Raw genomic sequence first — 12,124 nt, 5'->3', positions numbered from 1 at the left:
AAAAAGAAAATTATATTTTATGAAGAAAAACTTTTCCGGCGTGCGAGGTAATCAAAATGGCTAATGTATAACTGACAATTAAAAACAAATTATAAAGGTTTGCTGTTGTACAGTGGCAACTTGCCTTCTGAACATTTCATTTGTGTCCTTTAAAAAATATTTTCTTTGAAGGATTTAAATCAGTCAATTATTTGGAGTTTCGCCTCTTTTACTGCCTTTCTGCACCCCCCCTCTCCTCTCCTGCTCGGGAGGGGGCTCGGTGGCGATGTGGATGTTCTGAGGATTCGGCCTCAACCGACCGGTATTTTAAAAAAGAGCATTTCTCTGGAAGAGTCTCCATTTAATTTCGTTGAACGGACTCTCAAGCTGTAGAAATTAGCATTCCTGCGACTATGTTGTGACAATATTTTGCAGTCTGGCCATCCCAGAAAGAGGATCCGAACTGTTGGTTATTTGCTTGGCCACTAGGAAGCGCTGTAGATCTTTTCATGTTATTTGTCAGCACATACAGTAAACAGAAGAAGTCGTTGTTGTCTGTCGCAGCGTAACACATTCGACGTTCGACCATCAAGCAGAGTCGCCATTAAACGAACAGTTTTAATCGAACAAATTTGAGGTTGGATGAGAAGCATGACTCGCAAAAGAAGTGTTGTTTGGGGTTATTTCAATGACGTTTCTCCTGAATCAGTTGCGTGCATCCTATGTAGAAACGTACTGTTTAAACACGAACAGGGCAGCACCACGAGAATGTGGAGACATCTGCGGACATTACATGCAACCGAGGCGGCCATGGCCGCCAAAAGAGAAAGACGAGGAACCTCCATTGACTCCCACCATGGACAGGAGCCTTTAGAAATTGGCGAAGCACAAGGTACAGGTCGCTAAATGAAGGGAACAACTTCTTTTGATCGCACTGAATCCATAGAATCTGTTCGTTCAAAAGATTCCTTTTCCGAATCGTTCAGTTCACGATTCACTCCTGACTGGTTCGCAATCACTTATTGAGGTTTGGTGATTAGCAAAAATTTTAAACTAGGAAATGTTTAAAGGGGATGGGTAGGAGGGGGGACTACAAATCATATTCAATGTTGATGTCATAGACTAATGCAGTGTAAGTATTGTGTTGTTAACATAAATTAACAGTGTAATAAAACATGTATTATACTTGCCAATCTGTGGTCATCGTAAATGAAAAGCGCATCTCTACGAGGAGGAAACAGAATCACTTGGGAAAATGTGTTCACTGAGTGATACATAATGTTGCATTTTTGGAAAAATAAGTACATGAACCTGCCATCTATTTAAAGTGAAAATCTAGTTAAAAGTGTTTGCTATTGCATTCATGGAATAACAATTTAGCATCTTAAGCCACCTTTTTTTTATTCATGTTAGGTGGCTAACATTTTATCAAGCAATGTCCCTTGCTGTCAACTTAAAATTAAATCGAAATGTCCTCTGGCTCACATTGCGAAACTCTCATGACAACAGAAGAGCAATGTTGTTAACTACATCGCTAACGATCTTCTTTACTCTTCTTCTCAAGTGGAGGTGGAACTAGAGGAGGAAAATTGTGACATCACCTCCGTGAATGAAGATGACATTGATTCTGCAATGAATAGCATCCTTGTAGCTGTACAAGGACAAGAGCCTGTCAAAAAAAGGCCAGAAGAGATAGTAGTGGTTGGAGAGGAACGCCCTTTGATCGGTAAATATCACCGTCGCAGCCTGATCTGGAAACTTTTTGAGCCTTTGGGCAGTTTGAATGCTGCTCAGTGTTTGATTTGCAAGAAGAAGATCATGTGCTCTGAGGGCAAGACCAGCAACCTGTACCGACACATGGCAAAGACCCACCCGCACGTAAATCCACGGTCAGGTGAAGCTGTGAATGAAATTGACGCTGGTTCTGAGTTGAACGGTATCCTCAGATCAGATCAAGGACAACCCGCAGGAGCAGGACAAGAAGAAAAAAAACAGGAAGAAGAAAAATTCATGGTTGAAAGTCCCCTGAGACCAAGGAATAAATACCACCGCCGTAGCTCGATCTGGAAACTCTTTGAGCCTATGGGCAGTTTGGATGTCGCTCAATGTTTGATTTGCAAAAAGAGGATTAGATGCCCTGACGGCAAGACTAGCAACATGCATCGACACATGGCAAAGAGCCACCCGCAAACATACCGGCGAGCAGGCAAGGCGCTGAAGCTAACGAAAGACAACTGCCCATCAAACAGTTCCAATGTTCAGCAGGAGACATGTCCAGTTGAGGAAATGGACAACAGAGAAATTGCAGGTAGGCTTTTATGGTTGCCATGGTTACAGTATTACGTGTCCCAAAACTCACTTTACACTTATTTTTTTTCTTTTTCTTTTTAGTTATCAATCGCAGATAGTATACATTGTACAGCATTGTGACAGCCAAGCTTCTTGAACTTGAATTTGAATATTTATTAAATAGTTACGTTTTACATTGAAATAGCAAAATGTTCAACCATACCATACATTTTAGTTCAACAAAAGTCTGACATGGAATGCTAAACGGAAATAATAAGCCTAACTCTTGCGATGATTACAATTAATTAATTCTCACAGCTATATATTTTCTCTGCCCCTGAGGAAGAATATGCCAATCCATGTGTCCTCCTTATTTATACCAAGATAATTATTTTCTTTCAGACGTGGTCCAAGTTTCAAAGGCAACTGCGGCCGAGAGGCGCATTTTCAGAAAGGAGCGGGAGTTGATCGAAGCTTTGAGGAGGACGCAGAGGGAGGAGGCGAAGGCTCTGGAGCATCAGAGGGAGCTGGTCGAGAGTCTGCGGGCGGTCAACGCCAGAGAGGCCGCCGTGGAGAAGAAGCAAATCGAGTCGCTCAGGAGAGCACAGCAGGAGGAAGCCAATGACTTAATGAGGCAGAGAGAAGAGCTAGAGACAGAAAAGGCTGAGCAGCAGAAGAGGTGGGAAGAGCTTGAGCGGGAAAAGAAACAGTTGCTGTTGCTTTGCCACGAACCTGCAACGCCAGCCTTGGTTTCCCACCAGTAATGAGCCTTTTTATTTATTTATTTATTTATGTACCTGTGCCATTGTGTACCATCCCAATCGCCTAAGGGCTTTAAGCATAAACTCATCACAAAAAAAAAGCTTGAGTTTTTAGTTCTCTAGGTACATTCTGAATTGCACTAAAATCTTCTAAGAACATTTGAATGCAATTGTTAAACTGTCCACTCTTTTAGTACTTTTTGGGTTGAACGACCAAATAAAATTCATGTTTGAATTACATTTGTTTTGTTTGTTTACACAGTCCTCTTCGCTTTTAATCAAATGCACTATTTAAGTCATTTTGGATACTTGATTTTTTTTCCCCAAGCTCTTATACACACACAAATGTGACCGTTTTTACGATTTTGCCTTTCTATTTTCTATACTGCTTATATTCTGTCAACGGGCACAGGAGTATCCTTGCTACCGACTACAGTCTGGATCGTCTAGACACCACCATTCTTGCCTAGTTTTTGTTTTGTGGCGCGACCATGATTTTTTTTTAGGTGTAAGTGTAAATTAGTTAAAAAAAAAAATATTAAATGGAAGTCGGACGGCTCACTGGGGGGCGTCATGTGAAACGTACACAGCCACACTGCGCATGCTTGAGAAACTCCAAATTTCCCCGTATCATTTCTTTTTACAGTAAAACTTTACCTAAAACGTGAGACTTTAGAAAATTTCCATTAAGTTCTTATTAAAATGTTAGTAACTTATAATATACATAGCCAGTGAATGGGCATCGCTTATTTCAAGCGACGGTAAAGCAAAGGAGTCGCGCCTAACAGACTACATCCAGGGGAAATTCTGTACACTCGCTCATGAAAGATGGCTGATGGCGTGCCTGTTCCAACGAAAAGATGCGATTCTGGCAATCTCTCCTCAATTAGCATGGATACAATTTCGGCACTCACCGAGCTGGATGACCTGGAGAGAGTTTATCAGCAACTTTGCGTGGAAGAGGTTGGTTTAAAATTGCAATAAGTGGTAGTTTAACAGTTGGAAGTACGCTTGACGTGTACACTCATTGCCAGCTATGCTAGGTCAACTTCCGGATGTGGATTTGTGTGGCTTCATTCTCTCAACCACGGAAAAGAAGACCTTAAACCATTACGTTTGGTCTTACGTGGTAATATTTGGCAGCTTTGCTGAGTTGTTTGGCTTCTCAGGTCTTGTGTCAGGTTTGCTAGCTACTTGCTAATCCACGGTTCAAAAACTCATCAATTCAACACAAAGCATGCCAAATTCATCAATAAACACTGCAAAATGAAAACTATCAAAACTGAGCCTTTAAATATGCTGGTAAATGTTTGGTTGTGTAGCACCATTATAAGTATAGGGGCAAAGACACGCTTTAAAACGAGATGAAATGCAGTTACAATCCCAACATAAAATATTGGTAAAAAATGCAAAACACATGGACTATCATTTTTAAAACAGTCGTGTCATGTGAAATCTCATTGAACTGTCAAACCAAACACAGGCCAAAGAGAGTAAAAATTACACGTTGTGTGTTCTTAACAACCACGTCACTTTTCTTGACTAAAATCTTAATGCTAACACAAAATGCAAAACAACAGAATAGCATCCTGGTGTTTTAACTCCAATGATACTTAAACTGAAATGTTGCAGCTATAATTGTAGAAATACAAAAAATGTGTATCCTTTTTTTATAATGTGTAATACCGTGCTTTTTTTAAGTAAAAAATAAATAAATATATATATATATATATATATTACATGTTTTTGTTTGTGGTGTTTCATTAAGGGCCTGAAACCGATTCATTTCAATGAGGAAAGTTGATATACGTTTTCACGTTACAAGCGTAGTTACAGAACAAACTATACTTTTGATGCTGCTCACACATCCTGTTGTTTCTTCTTGGTTTGGGTTAGAAAGCAGTGGAGGTTGAACTGGGCCAGCTGATCGGACAGGAGGGAACAATCCACTCAAAGATGTTGGCACTCCAGAGGATGGGGTAAAATTTGCAGCCGTCCATCCTTTTAGGATGACATGTTGTCTACCCAAATAATTCACTGACTCTCCGACTGCTTTTACGTTTCATCTGCGCTTTTCAGGCCCAACCTACAGTTGATCGGAGGAGATGCCAGCCAGCTGTCTGGCATGATCACATTTACTTGCAGTTTAGCAGAAAATGTCAGCCGCAAAGTCAGACAGCTCGACCTGGCTAAGGTACACATCTACTACAATAACCCAAATGATTGGAACTATTCCATTAACGTTTATATTTATCGTTACTTTTTTTATTTAGGTAGGATTTTGTCTACGTGTATGAGACATCAATAACAGACTAATTTATAGTGATGGCTAAATGAAGCTTCACATCTGCTTCATGAACCACTTGTAGTATTTTTGGACTCCAGTAGATGGCACTCTCGGTTCAACATTGGGCTGAAAGCACAATGAATTGCCATTTTTTAAACCCTTTATTGAAAGCAACAGTGCCATCTACAGGACTCCAAAATACAACAACTGGTTCCTGAAACAATTTTGTAGCTTCATTTACCCATCACTACTAATTTCTATTTTTGGTTCTCTCGAAAGACAGAAGCAACACTTATCATTTTTGTAGACGTTAATGAAGTTGATGTATGATTTCCTAGACACGGCTGTATAACGTCATCCAGCGTGCTGATGACATCCTGGATCTGAAGTTCTGCACGGACGGCGTTCAGACGGCTCTGCAAAATGAAGATTATGAACAAGCTGCTGCTCACATCCACAGATACCTTTCGCTGGACCAGTCAGTCATTGAGCTGAGCAGGCAGGGAGAAGAAAGTATGCGGAATAACTCCGTTAACACACGACGAGCAGCGTCAAGTTATGATTGATTGATTGATTCTCTGATCACAGGGATCGAGCCTGTGATGAATAGTGAAAAAAAAAATGCTGCAATTAATTCTGGCCTCTTCAAGGTCTAAATCTTGTTTTCCTGTGATGCTGCAGGCAGCGCCGTTGATGCCAGCCTGCTGCTGCTGCAGGAGGCAGAGAAAAAACTGAAGGTCATCGTAGCGGAGAAGTTGGATGAAGCTGTGGCAGCGGTGGACCTGGCACAAGTGGAGCGGTTTTTCAAGATCTTCCCGCTGCTCGGCCTTCACGAGCAGGGCCTCGCACGCTTTGGACAGTATCTCTGCAGTCAGGTGAGTATGGAAGGAAGGGGGGGGATAGAAATGTGTGGTCGGAGGGTATGAGTTGGTGACTCACGCACGTTGTCACACACAGCTCGCCTCCAAAGCTGAAGAGAACCTGCTTTTAGCAACAGGAGGAGACTTGGGCGAGAAAAGAGCTCCACTCATATTTGCAGATACTCTGACGCTATTGCTTGAAGGTGAGTAGACAGAATTGATACCATGAGGCAATATCACGTAAGGTACTTTTTTGATGTCCCCACTTTCACTGACAAAAAAAAAAAATTATATACGCGCCCTGTGATTGGCTGGCGACCAGTCCGGGGGTACTCGCTCCAAAGTGAGCTGGGATAGACTCGAGCTCACCATGACGACAAATAATCGGCATCGGCCCCGAAAAAAGCATATCGGTCTATCACGGCTGTATATCATATTAAAGAAACATCTCTGAAACAAACCTGGTCATTTGCAGGCATTGCTCGCGTTGTTGAGACCCATCAGCCTATCGTAGAGACGTATTACGGCCCGGGCCACCTCTACACGCTCATTACTCACCTGCAGCAGGAATGTGACCAACAGACGCAGAAGATAGTGGACAAGTTCATGCAGCAAAGAGGATACCTCAGCAAAGTATGCATTTCAGTGGCATTGAGACTCTTCTCACTTCTATTCTGACACCTTCTAAATGCTGGCTGTAGTTTCAGGTTATCCAGAGCAGCATGATGAAGAGCGGACCCGGAGAGAAAATCGAGCCCAGGTATCACTTGGTTATAGATTCACCAGTTCTAATAGTCGGGGCACCTAACGAGCTCCAATTTAAGATCTGTGTCAAAAACTCCATACAAACACTGAATGCTATTTCGAATATTTTGGTTACCGTGTTTAGCCTCATGGCTCGTGATGGGGAAAATGAAGCTTCAAATTTGCTTCATGATCCAGTTGTTGTATTTTCGGAGTCGTGTAAATGGCACTGTTGGTTTAAATAAAGGGTTTAAGCCCAATGTTGAACCGAGAGTGCCATCTACTGGAGTCCAAAAAATACTACAACTGGTTCATGAAGCTTCATTTACTCATGGCAGAAGCAAAAATATTCAAATGCATGTGTTTATTCATTGTATCTGCCTCCCAAAGAGAGCTGGATCCTGTTTTGGCAGAAGTCACTTTGATGAATGCGAGGGCGGAGCTTTATTTGCGCTTTCTGCGTCGACGCATAATGGCCGACTTTGAAGTTGGCGACCAGAGCGTCACACCGGGTGAGTTACGCGCGAGCGCGTGTTTGTTCGTCTGTCTGTCTGTCATGTCCAATTTGGTGATAGATGGATGTGTGCATGTTTGTTTGCGGATCAGAACATCGGCAGAATGTGGAGAAGCTGCTTAAACATTGCGTGCTGAGCCGGAACATGCAGGAGCTGATCGGCTACTACATTCCAATGGAGGAGTACTACATGAGGGAGTCGGTCAACAAGGTTGGCGACACTTTTATTTACGTTTTACACATTATATACGTACTCATTGCAAATTTTTAAAAAGTTGTTTCCTTTAATTGTGAATTGACCAGTTCATTTGACGTTTTCCTTTCATTTAGTTTAAATGATATATTTTAAAATAAAATGACCTCAATTCAGACAAACATCTGCTTATATTTTGGAAAACATTGATCAACATTTTTGCCAATTTGATGTGTTATTGACCAAATTAGTAAATCGATCAGAATCAATTTATGAAATTATTTATAGAAAATAATACCCAGTTAAATCTATTATAAAAAAAATAATCATGTTGATGTATCAATTTTATGAAATTAAATTGTCTTGTATTTTATTACCAACACTAAGCGTACCATTTCTCTAAATATATTTCCGGATCAGGCTGTAACAATGGACACGTATGAGAAAAGTCAGCTGACATCCAGCATGGTGGATGATTGTTTCTACATCGTGAAGAAATGCATCAGTCGAGCGCTGTCCAGCTCCAGCATCGATTGTCTTTGCGCGATGATCAACCACGCCAACTCATTGCTTGAGTCCGACTTCAGGTGAGCCTTTTTGAAACGCTTTTCATAATCCATGGCTTGTCATTTTACCTGTTGGGGTCTCCGGCTTGCGTCCTTCTTCCCCTGACCTGCCCCTGCCAGGGAGGTGTTGTTCAACAAGCTGAGGCAGGGCTTCCCCGCCACCACGCTGCAGGACATCCAGCGCGGCGTCAGCAGTGCTGTCAGCCTGATGCAGAGCAGCTTGCAGCAGGGCAAGTTCAACACCGAGTTCAACATTGAGAGCACTGAAAATGCCAAGGCGGCTTTTTTGGTGAGATCAATACACATCTATATCATGGATTGAAAAAAATTTATATTTGATCAAAAAAATAATCAATAAATATTTATATTTATGTATTTATTTATTTTTCTGTTAAGAAAATAAAAATGTGTTTGTAGACAACCATAATGTATGTCATCGGAGATCCTTGGCATGTCCTTATGGAATTTTCAACATTTTGTCAAAAATGACCAAATGTTGTCAAAACTGCTAAAGTGTGTGTTAATTAATTACGTGTAAATAATTTGACACATATAAAGTGGGTAATGACTGCATGGCAGTAATAACAGTCTTATTACAACTTCAATAAAATCAGAGCTTTCCTTACTGTGACGTTTTTCGATTTCAGGTAACGCTCAATAATGCGGAGGTGTGCAGTGAGAACATCTCAACTTTGAAAAGGAACCTCGAGGTAAAATTTGTAGAATGTGCCTCAATTGTCTTCGTATTCCTCCACTTAATCTTGTTTTTTTTTTTTGCATCGCGTGTGTAGAACGACTGCTCCAAGCTGTTCAGTCAAGGGGCCAGTTCCGGTGACCGAGCCAAGATTGAGAGCTGCTTGTCCGACCTTGTCAACACATCCACAAAGTTCAAGGACCTCTTGCAGGTCGGAGGCAGAGAAAAACACACGTTGCATGTTCTAAAAGCTCTGGAGCTGATCCAATGCTTGACTTTGCTTTCCTAGGAGGGCCTGACTGAGCTGAACACAACAGCCATAAAGCCTCAAGTCAAACCCTGGATCAGCGGCTTCCTGTCCATCTCGCACAACATCGAGGAGGTCGAGACGATCGCTCACGGATTCAAAAGCCCTTGAAGCAAACCCTCCTTAACGCCCGCTGTCGCTTACAGGAGGAGTTCAACGACTACGAAGCAAACGACCCCTGGGTGCAGCAGCTCATCGTCAACTTGGAGCAGCTGATGGCAGAGTTCAAGGTGTCGGCATCGTCATAAGGAGCATGCGCACGTTATTCCATATCATTTTTTTCCCACATTCTACTCCTTCCATATTTCTATAAGAATTCACACAATTCCAACGTCAACGTAATTACAAAATTCAATTCAGTTTCTAAAAACACCCTGAAAATTAAATTTTCTATGCACAAATTAGAAATTCCCCAATTTTAAAATTTACAAATGACTTTTTTTTTTTTTACTCTTTTCCTGCTACTTCCACATTTCTTGACAGATGCAAACCATTTCAAAACTTTCAGAACAGTTTAGCATGTTCACAAATTTTCACAGTAAAGCTCTCCAGTTGAGATTTCTGTAATGTGTTTAAATCCTCCTTCCATATTTCTTGAACTAATCAAATCGTTCCAACTACAAAATATGCAGCTCAGTGTATTTTAGACATCGTTCCACATTTCACCAATTCAAAACATTCCACACTTACTTCCATTTACTTCCGTTCAATGTCGGCGCTTCACCATTCACGCACAATTTCTAAACTTCCTCTCCATCTCATCACCAGACAAGCCTGTCTCCTGTGATCTACGACACGCTGACCAGCCTGATGACCAGTTTGATATCCATCGAGATGGAGAAGACGGTCTTGAAGTGCTCATTCAGCAGGGTGAGGAGCCGGGCTCGGCCACAAGGTGGCAGCGAGCGCCTCGCGCGGCACATCTCTGACTCGAGCAACCTATGAAAAGCCTTCAGCAATAATTCATGAAGTCCCTCACAGGGAGAAAGCCTCTGGCGTGATAGTCTCTCTCCATTTCCAGTAATGTGTTTATTGGTGGTATAAATAGAAAACCGCTGCAAAGAGCTGGCAATGTTCGAAGCATTTGGGGAGTGCACGGAATGAAAGTCTTCGCTCGCTGCAGTGATTAAGTGCTGGTGTTTTTTTCGTTCAGCTGGGAGGGCTGCAGTTTGATAAAGAGCTTCGTTCTCTTGTGGCCTATCTCACCACCGTCACCACCTGGACCATCCGGGACAAGTTCGCTCGCCTCACGCAGATGGCAACTATCCTCAACCTGGAGCGGGTAATGGACCACACACACACACACACACACACACGCACACACACTCTCGCCTTTGTCCTAGCCCTGCGACTGGCGACCAGTCCAGGGGGTTAAAACTTAAGGTTCATAAAAGATGCACAGTTAAAAGTAAGAAGAGTAATAAAAACACGAACAACGAGGGCTGCACAATCTTGGAAGAGGGATTATTTAACATGCATGTAAAGAAATGACATTTTTATGATGTAATAAAAGCGCAAAATAAGCAAGACTCGATGCATTCTCAGCTAATTATTGTTCATAATTAACAATGGTTATACATATTGTTTTTAAATTTATTTACTGACTGATTGGTCAAAGTCAGATAAAAGCAAATTATTCCACTTGAAACTTAACTTCACAGGTTTGCGATGAACATATTTTACGTACCATTATTGCGATGGCAATATTTTTCGATAGATTGTGCAGCCGTATATACAACCAAGGGCAGTGTTTTTATTAATGAGGATGTACTGTTAAAAAAAAAATAAAAATAATTATCAGGCTATTTCCTCACTTAGGCCTCAACAACTTTTGTCAAATTTGAGCAATGAATTAAACATCATAAAATACAAACTTCCCGCTTCCACTGCAATAACTCGGCAAGTTTTCTAAAGGAATTATAATGTATGTGACTATAATTTTTAAAATATTTTTTTTTATATTTTGTTTCTGCGTCCCACAGGTATCCGAGATCTTGGACTACTGGGGCTCAAACTCTGGACCCCTGACATGGCGGTTGACCCCGGCGGAGGTGCGTCAGGTTCTTGCATTGCGCATTGACTTCCGAAGCGAGGATATCAAGAGGCTGCGACTGTGACCCGTCAACCAGCGAACTACGCTGTGTGAAACATTTTGTAAAGACAATGTAATTTAAAAAAAAATAATAATAAAAATCAGTTCAGGGAGGCAAACATCTTGGGCATTTGCTGCACTCTCGGATGCTGGTAGATGAAGAGCTGTCAACCGAAAGTCACCTTGTAGAATATCATTTGAGTTCAAGTATTTGACATTTTCTGTACTTAAGTAAATGTTTGGATGTAAATGTACTTAAGTATTGGAGGAGGGTGGAAATTAAGTGGGAATTCTGATCATTTGTATTTATTTTTGTTTAATTATGCACATTAGCCTGAGAAAAAAAACTCATTAAAAGAATACAGACGTTTAATGTCACTGGAATAATAATAAAATGTGCTTCGTCAGGTTGGACGAGGAGTTTTTGTATGCCAGCATTTATGTCACTTTCCGTCATAAGAGCCACCTCATCCAATGTACAAATCTTTCCTATAAACCCGCCGGTGTGTGTCAACGTATTTGAAGGTTTGCCTCAATCTTTGCTTTAACTCTTCGTCGACAATTATAGCTTAATGAATTAATGCTGAAGCCAGAGGTCAATCTCAGGTTGAAAACCTTAAAAGAAAATATTGCCGTTGATAAATGAAAGAAACTCACTTATCCATGCATACATTATTCGAGCCGCTTATCCTCACAACCCATTTCCCAAATTCGCTCTGCAGGCTTTTCCTTAACAAATCATTTGTGATTTGATTTTATTATTATTTATAAAGATGGATAATTATAGCAACAAATTATTTGTCCTGTTAGAAGGTTCTCTAACTTTAAAGCCTGGTAT

At 41.2% G+C, this 12,124-nt stretch overlaps 2 protein-coding genes across 2 annotated transcripts; both read left to right on the top strand.

The window, feature by feature from the left end:
* Positions 1-534: 534 nt before the first annotated feature.
* On the top strand, positions 535-3,269 carry LOC148337471 (uncharacterized). The gene is made up of 3 exons (XM_088296483.1): positions 535-871; positions 1,544-2,287; positions 2,671-3,269. Exons 1-3 carry the CDS (start codon positions 622-624, stop codon positions 3,030-3,032), a joined length of 1,356 nt encoding a protein of 451 aa, XP_088152609.1. The 5' UTR covers positions 535-621; the 3' UTR covers positions 3,033-3,269.
* Positions 3,270-3,650: 381 nt separating this feature from the next.
* On the top strand, positions 3,651-11,715 carry cog4 (component of oligomeric golgi complex 4). The gene is made up of 19 exons (XM_088296227.1): positions 3,651-3,992; positions 4,926-5,008; positions 5,109-5,223; positions 5,655-5,829; positions 5,998-6,191; positions 6,274-6,379; positions 6,652-6,809; positions 6,878-6,936; positions 7,311-7,432; positions 7,527-7,645; positions 8,048-8,214; positions 8,314-8,482; positions 8,841-8,903; positions 8,985-9,098; positions 9,177-9,269; positions 9,341-9,424; positions 9,963-10,064; positions 10,348-10,476; positions 11,177-11,715. Exons 1-19 carry the CDS (start codon positions 3,858-3,860, stop codon positions 11,309-11,311), a joined length of 2,322 nt encoding a protein of 773 aa, XP_088152353.1. The 5' UTR covers positions 3,651-3,857; the 3' UTR covers positions 11,312-11,715.
* Positions 11,716-12,124: the final 409 nt, after the last annotated feature.

Source organism: Idiotropiscis lumnitzeri, chromosome 5 (assembly GCF_059441095.1).
Source record: "Idiotropiscis lumnitzeri isolate Australia: NSW breed Sydney's pygmy pipehorse chromosome 5, RoL_Ilum_1.0, whole genome shotgun sequence".
NCBI classification, from domain to species: Eukaryota; Metazoa; Chordata; class Actinopteri; order Syngnathiformes; family Syngnathidae; genus Idiotropiscis; species Idiotropiscis lumnitzeri.
Note: the sequence above shows the minus strand (reverse complement) of the source record. Positions and strands in the feature narration are given on the sequence as shown.